The 20,248-nt window shown below is 22.6% G+C and overlaps 1 protein-coding gene across 5 annotated transcripts in view; it reads left to right on the top strand.

The window, feature by feature from the left end:
* Positions 1-17,555, top strand: part of LOC408867 (alpha,alpha-trehalose-phosphate synthase [UDP-forming]) — a 55,500-nt gene extending 37,945 nt beyond the window's left edge. For 4 of the 5 annotated variants that reach the window (XM_026441498.1, XM_026441496.1, XM_026441497.1 and 1 more), the window contains 8 exons: positions 9,447-9,611; positions 10,688-10,916; positions 11,488-11,804; positions 12,306-12,679; positions 13,003-13,194; positions 14,079-14,427; positions 14,730-15,023; positions 15,223-17,555. In XM_026441498.1, the coding sequence (XP_026297283.1) occupies positions 9,447-9,611; positions 10,688-10,916; positions 11,488-11,804; positions 12,306-12,679; positions 13,003-13,194; positions 14,079-14,427; positions 14,730-15,023; positions 15,223-15,450 (2,148 nt within the window). In that variant the 3' untranslated portion in view covers positions 15,451-17,555. The remainder of the gene's footprint in view (positions 1-9,446; positions 9,612-10,687; positions 10,917-11,487; positions 11,805-12,305; positions 12,680-13,002; positions 13,195-14,078; positions 14,428-14,729; positions 15,024-15,222) is intronic. The other variant, XM_026441495.1, reaches the window with a different exon arrangement.
* The last annotated feature ends 2,693 nt before the right edge of the window (positions 17,556-20,248 follow it).

The raw sequence follows: 20,248 nt of genomic DNA, 5'->3' as shown, positions 1-20,248 counted from the left end.
TTGATCTTCCTCTGAATCCTAAGTTAAAAATACAATAATATTTGTTACATATAAAAAATTGATAATTGATTATATTAACAATAAGAGATACAATTTTTGAAAAAATTATAATAATTATTTTTATTATTAGTATTACTATTATATTCTATTTGTATAATTATTTATTATTTATTAATATAATAAAAAGAGAAATATATTGTAATGAAAATGTATATATAAATATTATATTGCAGATATATTTATATATTAAATATTAATATTAAAATAAAATATAAAGTCTTTAATAATAACAATAAATATTTATTATTTAATTTTATTATTTTGAGTAACAATATGAAATAATTTATTAATAATTTTGGAATAATTTTGATATAAAAGACCTTGGATAAGTTTGCATTATCTTGTTCATGTTTTTTTTTCTTAAATACATTCAGCTGACCATTAGATGACATTAAAGAGAAACAAAGGTGTGGCATGATACGATCATATCTAATGTTCTTTGCGATCATTGCATCGATGAGCTCTTTTGAACTTGATCTACCAAGGACAAACTATCAGGGCTATAAGTCTTTTTTCTTTTATTCAACATATAGACAAAAATAATGAGATAAATGTATGATGAAAGGATTAATGATCGATTTAATTTCTTTTTATTTCAATTCTGATTTGCATTAAAATCAATAAATAATAGGAATTAAATATTAGATGAAGTACTTTTATAAATAAAATAAAAATTATTAATAATTTGACAAATAAATGAAATTTTATTTTTAAAAATTAATATAATATTATATTTATTACATTATTTATATAATTGTTTATATAATTTATTAGATAAAATTAGATAGAATATTTGAAATATTGAAAAATATATTGGAAATTGAATAGAAGAGTGCAAATATAAAATAAAATATAGAATGAAATTTGAAATTGTTGGAAAGCAGAAAAACGAGGAAAAATTTCTATTTCTATTCTAATGTAATTTTATTCTATGAAATATTTGAAATATTGGAAAGTTTGGAAAATATGGAACATAATATTTGAAAACTTTGAAATATAGAAACTTTGAAGTATAGATTCACAGAAAATAATATTTGTTAAAGTTGAAAAAATATAAAGTAGATATGTGGAAATATAAAATAAAGAAAATTTCTGTTATTATGAAATAATATGTATAATATTAATATTATGAATATATTAACATTCTATATTTGTTTAGATTTTTTAAATAAATAACAAATAATATTTTTTTTGTTTGTTTTTTTAATTTTACAATATGAAAATAAACTTAAATAATTGCTATTTCAAATTACTTGCATTGTAACAAAATTATTTTATATCATTTTTCAATTAAATCAAACTTTTAATTTCTTTTTTTTCCATCGTTATTGAAACTTTAAAATAAAAAAATTTATTAGTTTTTCTATGATATTATGCAGTTTTATTTATTCCTATCTTTTACAATTTTTTATTCATTTTAACAAATTGATATTCTAAATATATTATATTCTTCAACGATTTATTAATTTCATTAAAAAAAGTTTTGTTTTCTTAAAAATTCTTCTTCTAGAAAAATTTCCTATTGGATAAATAAAGTGATTAGTTTGAAAAAGATTATGATTACAGTCAAGAATAATTCAAAGTATCGTTTCAAGATCTTAAAATATTAAATATAATTTGCTTTATGATAATAATCGTATTATATTTATTACATTATTTTTTTTTTTAAATTATTATCAAGAAAATAGTAATCAAAATATAAAAAGATAAAAAGTATTATATATTATCATTATATTAATTTTATATAAAAAAATATTTTGTAATTTCAAGTTTAATTTTCCAAAAATTTTTTGAATAAATGCAGAAAATAATATATTTATATTTATATTTGTAGTTAAAATGGGAAATATAAAATTTTGTCGTTAATACTATATTATATGAATTTTATAAAAAAAATTTAAATATTCGTGCTGACATTTATTTGACTTTAAAAACTACAATAGATATTTTAAATCCGAATTTCATTTGTACCTTTTTATTAATATTTTCCTTTATTTTGAAAAAATAAAAACGTGATATACGATTTTTTTAACGCGTTACATGTTTCTGCCTGATATTTCAACTATCTCAAAGCTATTAAATATTTAAAATAGAATACGTTCGTATTCGAAATAATTACTTCTTTTTATGTACAAACTTGAAACATGCAATTGAAACATACGAATGAATTGTATTTAATATTTTAATTTTTAAAATTTAAATCACCAATTTAATTTATTTCTATAACATTAATTATACAGATTTAATATATGTTTATTATAATATACATATATTTTATCACATTTTATTATATAATATTTATTTTATATATTATTTAAAATGTATTATTAATAACGATAATTATTATCACTATTGTTATTGTAATAATAAAAAGAGAGGAGATATTAAAAATTTAAATCATTAAGAAATTGATCAAATCTAATGAAAAATCTAATCATTTAATTTGTATCATAAACGCACAAAGTTTTTTAAGAAAAATATGTTCATTTTGACATTATCTTATTTAAAATGTAAATTTTATTTTAATAATTCAGAAAAAAATTCGATTTCATTTAAATTCAAAATTACTGGAAAAATCTTTAAATAATTATTTAAAATTCTTAAAATTATTTATATTTTCAAATTACTTTAATCTAATCACATCAAGAAATAAATATTCGACTTTGTATTGATATTCGAGTATGTGTCACTCAACGAATGCAAATCTTTTGTAAATAAGAACATCATTCGTTACGATAGAGAATAAGTTAAATCACGCGGTCGTCGTTTAACAACATGTTTTGAATAAAATAAGTGGGGCAAGAGGGAGAGACACGTTTGTGTTACTATATCTTTCGATTATAGTGAGTGTGTGCTGCATATTCATACTGCTTTCTTAACGAGTTTTCTTTCTCTCACAACTCTGATAATTGGTAATTAAAATATTTTCGATTTTACCGCACAATCCGATCTTTTAAATTGTTTATGACCAAGACGCATCTCTCCTGACGTGTTAATAATTTTTGCCACATTACGATATAATTTTAAAAATAATTTCAAATCAATTTTTTAATTTTAAATTACTTTAATCTAATAATTAAATATGGCGATTGCTACTAAACAAATGCTATTGTTTCTGTGTCATTAAAAATAAATTTTTCAATTAAATTATTTTTTTCTATCTGTATACTTTTGGATTTTTAAGAATATTATTATTATGTAAAAATATTTATAAATATGGATTCGATTAGATCGTGTATTCACCTGACACAAATTAGAAATTCGTTTTAATAATTTAATTTATTTAATTTAGCAAAATATTAATTAATTTTATTTAAAATTGTTTTGATCTTTGTAAATTATTGCAATATTATAAGTTTAATAGGTTTTTATAATAATGTATTAAAAGAATGGATTAAATAGATAATTAATTAAAATCATAAACAGCATGATGAATTAATTTATTTTCTGCAATTAAGTTTCGAACTTCAATTTTTATGTTCTTTATACATTATATGATGAAATACAAATAAAAAGATAAAAAGATCTTTATCATTATGACTGATTTGAAATATAGCTTTCATATATTTTGTATATGCATTATAGTATGTATAATATATCTGTATTCAAAGTTGTAGACGAATTGAAAAGAAAAAAAAAAAATGTAATAAATTACACGAAAAAATTTGTTTCTTGTTAAATTTTGTTTTATGTTCTAATTTTAATTTAGTATATTCGTTATATTTTACGCTGTATTCGAATATACTATGTTAATGAAAATGTTAGTATTCATATGTCTATTTATAAGAATGTCTGAATATTTAAAGATGCGGTCAAATTTAAATTTGATCGTTCTTTTAAAAAAAAATAATAATTATAAGAAAAATTGAATATAACATATGAAATAAATTTTTTAAATATTCGCAAATGCCAAAAGAATTGTATACATGTTGTAATTAATTAATAACTTGTATATTTTTTTAACGAAAAAAAATGTTTTTTTAATTTTTCAATTATTAATGACAGAATATTTTCCACCAATAAGAAATATATTTATCGAAAAATAAGAAATTTAATTATGATAACTAATTAAAATTATGCTGCGTAAATGCAACGCATTCGGCAATACGAGAAGATTAATAAATTTGTAAAAATTACTCTTATCGGCAAATTTTTTTATACAAGCAGAATTTATTATTATCTAATAACAACTTGTTATTTATCATTACTATTAGAAATATTTGATATATTAGCACTTTTATATATTTGCATTTAAATATGCAAAGATATAGAAAGAATATCAAGAGAATTGAGTAATAATAATAATAATAATATCTGTTTCCATTTCTTTAAAGGATTTAAAATATAAATTTGCACAATCACTCTATTAAATTTGTAAAATCTCATGAATGATATCAGTTCAATTGTGGCAAGGGGTTCCATCGATAAACATAAGGTGTCTGTAAAAAATTCCCCTCCCTACGACATATAATAATGTATAAATAAACGAGTAATCCTGACCACAATGATATGTAATCGTAACAATGTCATAAATATTCGTGTTACTTTTGCTGTTCATTAATCAAGACATTACTTAGATCTTCTTCAGATGATTGTGTCTGGTCTATTGGAAACATTATAATAATTATCTCTCTTAGTGATTGGTCGTGACGTTCTTGCGTCAATCAACGATCGAGGAATGGATGTGTTTTCACGCTGTTAGGAAAATAAAAGAGGCCGAACAAATAAACGAGCCCCAAGGAGGATAATGAACAATTAACAGACGCTTTGGAATGCGTCACGTTGCCAACGACGATTATTAATTAACTCCCATGAACTACGGACTTTATGCACTTCCGATTGCCAAGTTTCGATTTGTTCTTTCACTTAGCACAATTATACTGAGAAACTGGTATCATTTTCTTCTCCAAAGATATCGATCGATATAAAATTAATTTTAGAAAGAGTGATGAAAAGAAGGAATATAAATATAAAAACAAGTATTAAGATCTTCAAAAGTTTTTATAATTATATATTAAAACGATGAAAAAGTTTCATATAAACATGTGATCTCTTTGATTTTGTTTTCCAATTATAATGAATTACTTCTTCGACATTGTATCTGTTTATTTTCAGAAAGAGATGTTCACAATGATTTCTTTATATATGAAAAAATTTAAAAAAGTTTCAGCATTGATTTGACTTTTTCCATTTCTCAAAATATTATTCATAATATTTCTAAAAGCTTTGTTCAATTTTTTTTTTTTTGCAAAATATATTGATATTGTCGATAAACGTTCGATATTGAATTTTGTAAACAATGAAATTAGTTTAACTATTTTTTGATAAAATTATTGCAACATGAAATTCATTATAATTCGAAAAAAAGTAGATCAAATAGGATATATATTTATATTAATTTTTTTTTTATTCTTTTCATGTAGATTCAGCCACAGAAACAATTGCTCAATATGATGAAAGATATTACTACTTGCAACAGTTGAGAATTTATCCAATTCAATTTAAATTTAACATTCGCAAATTTCGCAGTTTGCTATTAAAATAAACTAATTTTTTTTTTATATTACTTTAAGATCATTGAAATGCAAATTTGTTTAATTATTTTTTATATTTGTGCATATATTGTGCATTCAATATTTGTCTATATTTTTAATTCAAATTTTATATCCCTTTTATATTCCTTTGAAAGCATTCTTAATATCGAAAATATGTACAAATGATATTTTTAAGAATTTTTAGAGTTTTTCAATTATATTTAATTCTTGGAGTTTTAAGTGAGATAATTAACTTCTCTCGTAATTATTTTTTGTTTTTTACATTAAATTATTTGAATATCATTTAATATTTTGATTATATTATTATTGAAAAATATTTAATAAAATTGTGTGTATGTAAAATAATCTTAGTATATAATAATTTTATAAAATATATATACAAAAACTTCTAGTATTTATATCACTGAATTTCTCAGAAATATTTCTACAAAATGTTTATTATTTTTTTTTACACAATAATAGATAAATCGTTTAAAGATAAAATAGAATTTCTGAGAAATTGTTTCCTAGATATTAGAAATATTGTGATATTAGGAAATTCTTTTATAACAATATCTTAAGAAAAAAATCTATGAAATCTCTCCAGTTTGAGGATTGAATTTTCAAAAATTTAGAACGTTCATCAAAAAGAAATTTTGAAAATAAGTTCACATTTTGACAAATGTATTAATTTATTCGTGAAAAAATTTTTTTAATATAAAATTGTATATTTAAAATTTATAATTGTAGAAAATTGATAATATATTATTCAGAAAATAAAAAAAAATAATGAAAATTGATTGATTTATATTTGTACAATTTCAATTGTAATATTAATTGAATAAAATCATATAAATTAAAAAACCTGAAAGTTTAAAAGAAAACAAGAAATTAGAAATTAGAAGAGTAAATCTATCTTAAAGAAGATAAGATAGAATAAGAATTCTATTTCAAATAAAGCTATAATTTTTTACAATGTTAAAAAATTTTTTAAAACTTTCAAATGAATTATTATTGATCATTTGTAGCATTTCTGAATTAAAAGAAAAATGAAAATAAATGATCATTGTGCCATAAAAGGACGAATACTTTGAAACTCAATTCTATAAGTAGTACAAGTCAATTAATTCTCATTCATAAAACCAATAATAGTATACCTATTTATTTATATCTTTATTTGATGAAATTTTAGTTTCATTCTATTATATTATTTTTTGAATTTATGATGTAATATTCTATTTTAGATTTTATGATGAATGAAAACAGTTAATTTTATGGTTCTTTAAATCGATAATAAATATTCGTTTCTATCAGTAAGATATATAGTTCAAATTAGCTGAAGTAATTAGAGAATTAAGAGAATCTCTTAATCTTAATTAAGTTTCTAAAGTAGATAATCTAGCACATATGTCAAGGATAAAGCAAATATTAATGATTTATATACATATAATATTTTTGATCAAATTGTTGAGTCTATAATTTTATATAATAATGATATTATAAGATGGTGTAATTTTTGAGAACAATTCATATCAATATATATAGTACTAATTGTATAATAGTTTTAAAAATATACGTTATATAATTAAATAAATTTAAAATGAATTTTTTTTATTAATATTTATATTTGTTTAAATATGATTTAATATTGCGAAAAAATGATGCGAAAAAGTTATACAATTTTACTTCATTGGCATAAATTCTAATTTTTTTCATATATTCTAGAAAATATTATTAATATTAAACATTAACATTACGAAATTAATAATAATAATAATTTCTTAATATTTATTTCTCTTTGCTCTTTTAAAACTTTTATTGAATATATTAAAGTTATATTATATATATATAATCAATCTATTTTTTACGTTCAAGCAATAAGAAATGAAAAATAGAACGTAGTCATTTTGCTTATTGCATTTCAATTAAACAATAAATAAATAAGAAATAAATATTTTATTTACATGGAATCCAAATAAATAGTAAATAATAAATAATAATCTCTTTATAATTTTAAACATGAAATAATATTTTCAATAGTATTTACTACAATATTATATATTAGAAATATTTTAATTTTCTAGTATTTACTTTAACTTATCTCAAATTTTTGCCTTTTCTATATTATATCTATTTAAATTATATATTTATTATGATTATTATTTCATATATTATTATTATTATTATTCATATATTATTTCATTTTCAAATAAAAATGAAAAATTTTAATTACAATTTTTATCCTTATAAGCAAATGAAATTTCAATTATAAAGAGAAATTATTTTTTAGATACACATTTTAAGATATACATTTTATATACGTTTTTATCTACATTTATTATATATGTTTAATAATTAATAATAGAATAATCGAAATCTTTGCATTATATTATATTATATTATACCTAAGACGTATAAATTTGATCAAATGTACACACAAACGTGTTAAAAAGATTAAATATTTTTAGAAACATTTTATATTTTCCCTTCATTTCATATTTACTATATAATGTAATTTCTAATTACGTGAGAAATTAATTTGCATGAGAATTTTCGATCGATCGATAAAGAAAATTTTGTATCGCGTTTTACAATTATTGTTGTTGCGCTTCCGGCAACGACAATAATTAATCTACGCGTACGACGATCGACATAACGTCATTTAACATTTGCCGAGTTACTACTCGTCTCTTTCGATTGACTCGAAGCTATTTGCAGCAATCGGGCGTGTATCTACGACTTAAGATACGATAAAAATAGGAAGTTTAGTCTGCGCAACGAATATAATGAAATGCATGGATAATAATGATAAAATGTGCGTGATAACGAAACTATAAATACATATGATAGGAATAATTATTCTTGGGAGAAAGAAAATGGAGATACTTTTTCCTTAATTAATTCGTATTTCATATCCGAGAGGAAATATTATCTTAAGAGAAAAAAATATATATAATAGATAGCGAATCACGATTGAAACATTTTGGAAAATTTAATGATACTATTTTTATTACTTTTGTAATGTTTATAAATAACGATTGTATACATAATAATATTGAAATTCTGGTCAAGAGATTAAAAGAGGATTTTTGTTTAATTGTTTTAAAAGATTTATGGATTTTCTGAAAGGAATTAAAATATTATTTATTCATTAATTACGTTCATTTATTGATTAATAAAGAAATCGAAATGTATTATAGAGAAATTATTGTTTTCATAGAATGTGTATTCCATAGTCTTTATCTATAAGACAAGATTCTTCTTTCAATTATAAATGTTACAAGTTATCTTTTCCCTCATAATTTTATTGTGTCTTCCAAATACATTTAATATTTTATATTGAAATGTCAAGTTGATTAAAAAGTTAAAACGAATGATTTACAATTAATTTTTTGCATCTAAATATAAACTTTGATATTTATAGCTTTTATTGGTAAAATTTTTTGATATTTAAAATAACAAAATATTAAATGTAATTTTTGTTTTATTCTATTTCAACTTCAATATACATTTTCTTTTAATTATAATTTTATTTAATGTAAATATATTGTTAAGTGTAAAAATTATAGCAAAATTTATTCAAAATTTAATAAATATAAATATTAAAAATTTAAACAAAGAAATAAAAGATAACAAAATGAATTTCTTCCATGCAACTGTTCATTTTCTTCGTTTCTAACAATAACATAAAGAAAAAATATAGAAAGAAAGAAAAAAAAAAAAAAAAATATTTAGAAGTGTTTCTTTACCGTTACACAAAGAAAGCGCCTTAGGATATCTGCGAATTAACTAAAATCTCCTCTGTGTTTCATTGCTAGATTAAAAAAAAAAATCGTAATGTTTGTTATCCAGGTTGTAGCAGTACACGTTGAACCAAGCATTTTCGATTCGTACTACAATGGATGTTGCAACGGAACTTTTTGGCCATTGTTCCACTCTATGCCTGATCGAGCGACCTTCATTGCGGAACATTGGCGAGCGTATTCCGCGGTAAATGAGGAATTCGCAGCAAAAACGGTGGGTAGTCGAATGGAATATTGATTATTCGAGAAATTAGGGGAATAATTCTTGGAAAGTCGAGAACTTGATAATATTGTATGATCTGACAATTGTGCAAATAAAATTGTCAGATAAAAGGAAAGATAAATAAGATATAAGACATAGGAAGTTTTATAATCTGTTATCTGCACACTTTGTATACTCTACAAATAAGTTTTTTATTTTGAAACTGTTAAGAAAGATATTAAAGTGACAAATATTTGTTGTTATATAATTTAAATAGAATTAGATATTTATTTTTATGAATGAAATATATCATTTTCATGGAAAATAGGAAATTTTGCACATGTATGACTTAGATTTTGAATAGTTTTTTTTAGAGTATTTTAATATTACAAAAATCAACATTTTTTAATAATTCTTAGAAATTGTTTAAATTAATTGTTTAATTTTTATTGTATGTTTTATTGTTTTGTATAAATACAAAATCATTAATGAGTCACTTTTTCGAAAAACATTAATTGTTTTTTTTAATAATCTGGATTAATTAGATATAACTTATCTATACAGAATCGAATTTTTATTATTGAAATTTCAAATATTTAGTGAAATAATATAAAATATAAAAGAAAAATAAAAATATCATAAAAATATACATAAAATATTTTTTTACCAACCAAATGTTCAAATATTATGTTTCTGGATAATAATTCAGATGAAAAGAAATGTTATTTAATTGCGAAGAAAGATAATAACTGCAAAACAATTTTAAAATTAATGAATGTTTATGTATTTTTAGATTATCTATTTTAAATTATTGTTTCTTCCTACTTTAATCATAAATATCAATAAAATATAATTTTTTGCTAAAAAAATCGATAAAATATTTATTATTTTTAGAACTTTAGTTAAAAAATATAAGTAAAAAGTAGTGATTACAGAGTAAAATCATCAAAATGTATATAAATTTGTCACGAATTCAATTCGATTTTATTGTCATTTTATTGTTGAAATATTGAATAAAAAATTAAATGTTTTATTAGAGAAGTATTCTCGTAATAATAATTTGATAATTTTGTCTCATTGATATTTAGGTTCGTGCGTTAGAAGAAATCCATAAAGAGCAAAAGAATCAACCAAATGGTACACCATTGGTGTGGGTGCATGATTATCATCTAATGTTGGCTGCGAATTGGATTAGACAAGCAGCTGATGAGAAGCAACTTAAGTGTAAATTAGGTTTCTTCCTTCACATCCCTTTTCCACCATGGGACATATTCAGATTATTCCCATGGGCTGATGAAATCCTTCAGGGAATGCTTGGTAAGGAAATATACTTTTATCAATTCTTAGATTCTTAGATTATAGATATATAGATATTATATTTGTGTAGATTTTTATCTAAGAATTTTTCTATTGCAAAACTATATAAATTTCAATCAAAATTTATAAATTTAAAATATTGCAATTCTTAAAGAATAATGAATTAACTATAATAATAATCAATTTATATTAATTTTATTTTAAATTCTAATTTAAAAAATTTTATTTTAAGATAAATATTTAATATTTATTAAAAATATAAAATGTTATTTTTTAAAAATAAATGAATATTGATTTATAAATTTCATGAATTTTAATTTAAAAAAAATTAATATAATATAAGATCAATTTAAAAATTGGAAAATTTAATATTCGTTAAAAAAAATAGAATAGAATACTATACTTGAAAAATATTTAGCTGTTACTATAATAAATAATTATAATAAGAATAATTATAGAAAGTTTATGAAAGATTATATAAAATATAGTGCATATACATTTATTGCATATCTTAATATTTTTTATTTAAAAAAATTGAAAAGCAAATTTAGTAAAAATAAATTCTCATTAGGTTGCGACATGGTCGGTTTTCACATTCAGGATTATTGTCTGAATTTCGTCGACTGCTGCCAGAGAAGTCTCGGTTGCAGAGTTGATCGTAAGAACTTGTTGGTGGAGCATGGCGGAAGAACTGTACGAGTGAGACCGCTTCCAATTGGTATTCCATTCGATAGATTTGTCTCGCTGGCCGAGACTGCCAACAAAGTCATATCAACTAATCAGAAAATTGTATTGGGCGTTGATCGTCTCGATTATACTAAGGGTCTGGTTAATAGATTGAAAGCTTTTGAGATGCTGCTGGAAAAGCATCCTGAACATCGTGAACAGGTAAAGATATTGCTATTATCTAATTGCATGCAATTACAGAAAGATTCGTTTTATATTTATACATTTAATGTCTCTGTACAAAAGTAAATCTTTAAATTATTAAAAATAGTTACTTTGGATTATTATATTGTAAATATCTACTTTAGATATTTGTTTTAATATTGTTAATATTATATTTAGATATATATTTTAATGTTTGAAACAGACAAATTATTAAATGTAACTTTAAGTTTTAAATATTTCATAATAAATATGAATTAAAATGCATTATTTGTTCATTCTGTTTTTAATTTTTAATTATTATGTTTTTAATTTGTTTTTAATTATTTAATAATTGAAATAATTGAAGTACTTTTGTAATTGAAGCAGTGTAAATTCTTATAAAGATAATAAAGAAATGCAGTTATATTTAGATTTAATAATTAAAAGGATTATATAATTATTTTATTCATATTTTAAAAAATTTATATAATAATAATAAGAAATAATATTTCTGTTTAGGTTACTATGCTTCAAATTGCTGTACCATCACGAACAGATGTACGTGAATATCAAGATTTAAAACTCGAAATGGATCAGTTGATCGGTCGCATAAACGGTCGATTTACAACACCCAATTGGTCTCCTATTCGTTATATTTACGGTTGTGTGAGTCAGGATGAGTTGGCGGCATTCTATAGAGATGCTGCTGTTGCACTCGTTACTCCACTCAGAGATGGAATGAATTTGGTTGCCAAAGAATTTGTTGCTTGTCAAATCAATACACCACCGGGTGTGCTGATTGTTTCTCCTTTTGCTGGAGCTGGAGAAATGATGCATGAAGCTTTGATTTGTAATCCATATGAAATAGATGAAGCTGCAGAAGTTATTCATAGGTAAGTTTCAAAATGTTCAAATGAAAATGATATTATTTAAGTATTTATAATATTTATACTATATATTTATAATATTGATACTGATAAATTTAATTAATAATCCAATATTAACATTAAAGCTAATTTTTAGTTAATGAACAAATTTTATTATTCTTTTATTTCATAGTTTTTTTAAAATAATATTTTTATTAAAATTAATTTCATTTTTTAAATATATAATTTTTTTAGAAAATATATAAATAAAAAAATAAAAAATATAAGTAATATCACAAAAATCTGTTTTATTTTTTACTATAAAAATTTATTATATATGTACATTTTAGAGCTCTTACTATGCCAGAAGATGAACGCACATTGAGGATGAATCACTTAAGACGTCGCGAAAGGATCTACGATGTTAATTATTGGATGAAATCTTTCCTGCAAGTAATGGGATCGCTCGAAGAACACGATTCTGTAGGTGCTACGACAATGCAACCGGTGACTATGGATGATTTCGATGATTATTTGAGCAAGTAAGTATTACTGGAGTTTAACAATGGTGTATGACTGGGCCCGACCAGAGCATGCGTTTATACGGGACTCAATCAACCAAAATTAAATTAAAATCATTTGGTATTAAAATTATTAACACGTTATAGATTATAAATTTTTTATTGAATGAATTATTGATTAAACTCAAAATACTAAATGAATTAATTGCATTTTAACATATGATTATAAGCAAACTATTATATTGAAAAACATTATTTAAAAAATTTCTGATATATAATAAGAAAAATTTATTGAATAATGCAATTCAATTTGTAATCTAATATCCTAGAATTTAAATTTTGTATGATATGATGAAATGTATAAATGTATAATAGTTTGCTTATTGCATATACAAGGATAAATTCTTGGGAATGCCTATATATATAAAAAATATATTTAAGTCAATTAAATCATTGAAATGGAATGTTTTTTCTTTCAACGTAGATTAAGAATAGATTTGTTTATTAAATCGAGCATGAGTTTGGGTACATCGCAACGTGGGGAACGTTGGTCATCTGATATTGTATTTCTGACATTGTCGGTATAAAAATATATAAATATATAAATTCCAATTATTAAAATTCAAGATTACCTTAAATATTTTTCTCCCAATTAACTATCTATTTTTTTCTAATTTTCCTAAAATACCTGTTAAAATTTCCTGTTATCAAGTTACTGTGGTGTATTTAATGCATCGTGAAAAAAATATAAATATATTCCTGGATCAAATTTATTGGGATCTTCGATGTGTCCATGTTTGATATTATTTGAGGTTATGCTCAGCCAGAGAATGCTTTTGGAAAACGGGCGGGCCCGCGCGTGCGAATGTGACCTGACTCATGATGAAAATCGGGTAACGTTCCAGTGACATCCACATGTCCCCTAGGTATATCGGCGATAATCATAAGTTGGCTCTCTTATTGGATTATGATGGTACATTAGCTCCTATTGCAACGCATCCAGATCTTGCAATCTTACCACTTGAAACAAAGAATGTTCTACAAAGGTTGTCCAACATGTCTGATGTGTATATAGCGATTATATCGGGTAGAAATGTGAACAATGTAAAATCAATGGTCGGCATAGACGGTATCACATATGCTGGAAATCATGGATTAGAAATTTTACATCCAGATGGCAGTAAGTTTGTCCATCCGATGCCTGCTGAATTGGAAGGCAAAGTGGCAAATTTGATGCAAGCATTGCAAGATCAAGTAAGTTCCATTTAAGACATTTTTTTTAATAGTTTAATATTTAAAAAATTCTTTTATATATTTCATTAAATTAAAATTGCTTAAATCTTTATAATTATAATTTTCTTATTAATAAATTGAAATCAATTAGGATGAAAATAGCTAATGTAAGATTAAAAATATAAATGATAAAAAAATGATAAAAAAAATTAATACAATTTTGATAATTAAATACTTTTATCACATGTAATATATCATTCAAAATTTTTATATCATAATAACAAATAAAATAAAATTTTACTAATTTGATATATTCTATTCAGCTCTGCAGAGATGGTGCTTGGGTAGAAAACAAAGGAGCACTATTAACGTTTCACTATCGTGAAACGCCTATGGATGTACGTTCTACAATGGTTGAACAAGCAAAGAAAATCATTGAACAAGCGGGTTTCAAAGCCTGTTCGGCACATTGCGCTATCGAGGCGAAACCACCTGTCGAATGGAACAAGGGCCATGCTTCCATTTATATTCTACGTACTGCATTTGGCTTAGATTGGAGTGAACGTATTAGGATTATTTACGCTGGTGATGATGTGACAGATGAAGATGCGATGAAAGTATGAACTTCTTAATAGTCGATTTATGAAATGGAAAAAAAATATTACTTTTAATTTAGTCTTAGAAATTTTCCACTCAATTATATCTTTTTTCTAATTTTTTGATCTGGTTTTATATTGTATACATTTATATATATTTTATATATATTTTAAATATTGTGTACTATTATACATAATATCAATTGTGTATTTTATCTAGGCGCTGAAAGGTATGGCAGCAACTTTCCGTGTAGCGTCATCACATATAATTCGCACATCAGCTGAAAGGCGTTTGCCAAGCACGGATTCCGTGTTGACCATGTTGAAATGGGTGGAAAGGCACTTGAGCAGACGTAAACCTCGCAACAGTACTGAAATTCCTTCTAGATTCCGTCGTAGCAGCGCTGGCATTACTATGGAAATGTCTTATACGACATTAGAATCCTAGATGATGCTGTAACATTCTACATTATCATATCGACTGTGTCCTCGACAAGAATTTTGTATATCATAAACTTATGATATACTTATAAAGTAAAGACAACTAAACACGAGAGAGAAGAATAAAAATAAAAGGACAAAAGGGAATCTCTAAGTAGTTAAAATCAAACAAAAAAGCAAAAAAAAAAAAAAAAAAAAAAAATGTAAATTGTTTAGCATAATCGCGATGGTAAAAACACCATCAGCTAATGAACAAATCAAGTATCATGCGAATACTTTTTCTTTCCGACGAACTGTATTCGAGAGCTATAATTACATTCAAATATATAGAATTAATTTAATAGAACAACCGTACAAACATATAGATATCAGCCAAAATAAAAGAAATCTTTTTTGATGTGAAGCAAATAAATCTTTATAAACTATTTTTAATTGATGTATCTCTCCGGTAACCATTTGAATGGCTTTACCCCCATTAAAATAAATTATGAGAAAATTACGGAAAAAAAAAACAAAAAAAAAAAAATGAATGTTATGTGTGCAGTCGTCAAATCTCTATTTCAATCGTGATGTGTGAATATATACATGTCCTCCTTTTTTTTTTTTTGTAATTTCATCGTTTATCGTATAATTACAAAATACATTATACGGTAATAATCAGGCTGAATGTAGTTTTCGGCGAAGCGTGTTTCATCGAAAACCATAATAGGTACTTAGTTATGTATAGTTTTTAAGTTCGCGTCGCTCAAAAAAGTAACAGAAAATATCCGATATATATATTGTAATATTATTGAAGTAACTTAACTAAAAGTGATTTTATTAACCAAATATTGTATAATTGCTATCAATTTTCGAAACATGAAGTGAATAATTGTAATGGAAAAATGGTTTTACATTGGCACATTAAAAAATAAGAGAAATCATTGTATTCGAATTTGTAGTCCGCTCAAAAAAGATCATAATTAATATAATGGATTTCAGTTTTGCATTCGTAGAATTTAAATTAATTTGTTAAATATTGTATATTTAAGTTAAATTGATTTAAAAATTTTTGCTGTTTGTATTTCAGCCATATTTTGTATACTTTTGAAATTGATAAAGATGAATAACGATGAATTCTCATTGAAATAGAATCATGAAATGTCTGTTTTTTTTTTTTTTTATAAAAGATGTTTTTCTTTTTTTTTTCTCTTGCGAATATGTTCTTTTTTTATAAGAATATTGAATGAAGTTTATAAATTTATATTATTAAATAATCGACGTAACAAAAACGATTTAAGAAGAAATATAAATACCCAGGCGAGATTACATTTTTAATACACCATATCGCTGTGAAAATGAACTTTGAAATAAGTGATTAGTTGATTAGTATGTAATTTTTTTTTTTTTTTTTTTATTACTCAGATCCTGGAACTGTAATTAACAGTGCCAATAAAGTCCACAAAAGACGCAATACACAATAAATAGTAATGAACTATATAAATGATGATTTAGCGATAAGGAATTCGCGAATATTATACAAACGTTGTATTGTATACATATATTTTAGATGCATACTGACATATAAAAACAAACACATTAATATATATTTAGACAAAAATCATATTGAACGTATATCGTTAAACGAAACTTAGAAATGAACGATATATTTGAAAAAAATAAGTTAAAGTAAACATGGACAACAATTTTTACACGTTTTTTAAGTAGAATAAGTCATTTAAGGATTAATTATTCCATGCGTTTATCTATTTTCTACCTGAAACTAAGAAAAAAAAAAAATCAAAATCAATGAATGAATGGGATGAAAATAAGATAACAAGTTTTTTTAATATCTTTAAAATATTTTTAAACAAATTTTTAATTAATTCTTTTTTGGTACGTATTAAAAAGTATTGAAAAAAATATAAAAACAAACTCTTAATTAATTGATATTTAATCAGTTCGATACATTTTATGAAATATCAATAAATTTTGAAAAGAATTTTTTATAGAGAATATTATAAAAATTACCATGCATATAGCACAGCAATATAGCAGACCAAATGAAAATTTATAATCTTATTTTCAATGATAGGCCTGTTTGAATCGAAATTATACAAAAAAAAAAAAAAACAAATCTATAATAGAAGAATATAAACAGAATTTTTAAAAGAGAATCAATAGTGAATTTTTCTATAACATATTTGCGTCTTACTATTGGGAACTGATGTACATAAAAAAATATACTCGTTATTTTTTTCATCCATGATGAATGCCAGATTTATACTTATATAAATACATATAAGTACTTAATTAAACTTTGTTATATATTTTACAGAAACTTTACTAAGTATAGAGAAAAATGATTGAAAATTCTGTGCATATTAAAGTTACGTTTCATTCAATGACAAGAAGAAAATAAGAATGTTAAAAATTTTTAGAAGAATTTAAATGGAAAACTAAATTCCAGTGTCTTTACGTGTTTACATTCATATATCACTATTAGATTTTTTTCGTGTATCATTGTCGAAACAATACATGTTTACACACATATAGTGATATGTTTTCCCCTCCTATCGCATAAACTTGACACAGAAAGTTATATAAACATATACATGAAGATTCGCTGAAAGGAAAGAAAGAAATAAATGTAAAACAAGAGTATTACGTATATATTACGTGTATTTTTATATTTAAAATCTGTGAATTTCGATAAAATAATAAAATGGAAAAAGAAAAAATAAAAAAAAATATAAATGCTAAAATATGTGAATGAAAAACTTTTTCAAGAAATAATGAAAATATTACATGGAAATGATTCTAATTACGTGACCTATTTTTGTTCCGAACATCTATTTCGATGACTTTACTTATGATGTATAAAAATATATAAATGTACGTATACGAATATATATGTATATATATATAAATATTATTACGTAAAGAGAAAACAATTTGAAGTGATTAAAGATATTTATAAATCTTTTCTTTCTTTTTTTCTTTTTTCTTCTATGCTAAGAAAGAAAGAAAGGCATATGTATCTTCATATTTCATATATCATACATTTGTTATTGCAGATTAAATTTCGATTTTTGTATTTAAATTACAGATTTGATTAAATTTTCAACGATTATTTTGATTATTCTAATATTTTTTTTTCTCGATATTTTTTTTTTTTCTTCCTTATGTTTTTTCATTTCATAGTTTTTTTACTTCCAACCTTTACTGTGTAAGTAGTAATAAAATTACATGAACAAATTTGAGTTATATAGAACAGCAGTAATACAATAATAGGTTCATCCGTAAAAAAGAAACTTAGCATTCTTCTAACTCTTTGTATATTCTTATCTTGTATTTTCCGTATTTATTAGTCAATTATCATCGCTAGTCAATAAAAAGGGGAAAAATAAGTAAACTCAAGAAAAGAAAAAAAGAAAAATGAAAAAATGATAAAAACGAAATGAAAGAAAAGAAAATAATACACAGGTACATTAGGATTTTGTCTAGTCAAGTCGAAAAAAGAAAATATTCAGATATCATATCTCTTTGAAAGTATGTAAAACGTATGTATATATATAATATATGTATGTATATATAATATATGTAGAAGGATACACATCACATATGTATATATATGTACACACAGAAAGTCCTATAATGTGCCTTTATAAATCCCATTAAATGAATGAGAGAAAAGAAGGGAAAACCAAGAAAAAAAATATGTATCTACATTTTGTATAAATAGAAAAATTAAAATATTTTAAAATGTCATAGCTATTAATGTAAAGAAAAAATTACAATCATAATATATAATTAATACTTTAACAGCTTGAATATATACACATCATGAAATTTTTTTTTTTTTGATTTAGGATTAAAATAAATTTATATATATATATATAATTTTTTTCTTAATATTTATTTTAATCTTTCTTTTTAATATATATATATATTTATTCGATCTCTTTTTTTTAATATGATAATCATTTAATAATCATTTTAAATATCTTTTAAATATGTTATCATTAAAAATTTGTAATTTAAAATTTGAAATTCAAAAAGCATAATCGATGATAATAATATGTAATATGTTAAGTTTTGAATAATGAAATTAATTTTTAATTCGATTATTTATTAATAATAAGAAATGTTATATTCTTCTTTTAATAAATATTTAAATTATTTTATTCTACTATTATTATTAAATTGTTTTATATCTACTATTATTATATTAATTTGAAAGTTAATTATATTTTTTATAATAATTTTAATATTATTTATTATGAACTATAACTTGATTTCAGATAGTAAGTTTCTATTCTATAAATAGTTTTTTTTTTAACTATAATAATTTTTGTTTAATAGTCTTAATCAATTATTATATACAATTAATAAAATACAAATTAGTAAAATTTCAATCCTGGTTTGCCCTGCCTTATATAAAGTAAGATAAAATGAAAAAGATGTGTATATATATATACATATATGTACATGTATGCATATGTATGTGTTTAAAACTCATTTGACATTCACACACAATGCGCAAGACTTTTCAATCAAGTTATAGGCTTCTCCCATGATTGTAAAAGAGAATTAAAAAAAGGAAAAATAAAAGAATACGAAACAGAAGCAAAACAGCAGAAATAAACATTGTTTATAAACTGTGCACAACTATATTTTTTTTTCTTTCCATTTCATTTTTACGTTTCTGCCTTCCCATCCGTATCTCTCTTTCTTCCCTTCTGTAATAGATGAAATTGTAAAATTTGTAACGAGAAATTGGTTATGTCGCAATATACATATAAATACAATTTTTTAACGAACTT

This window comes from Apis mellifera, linkage group LG6 (genome assembly GCF_003254395.2).
Source record: "Apis mellifera strain DH4 linkage group LG6, Amel_HAv3.1, whole genome shotgun sequence".
NCBI lineage: Eukaryota > Metazoa > Arthropoda > Insecta > Hymenoptera > Apidae > Apis > Apis mellifera.
The sequence above is the reverse complement of the archived record's forward strand: the minus strand, read 5'-3'. Positions and strand labels throughout refer to the sequence as shown.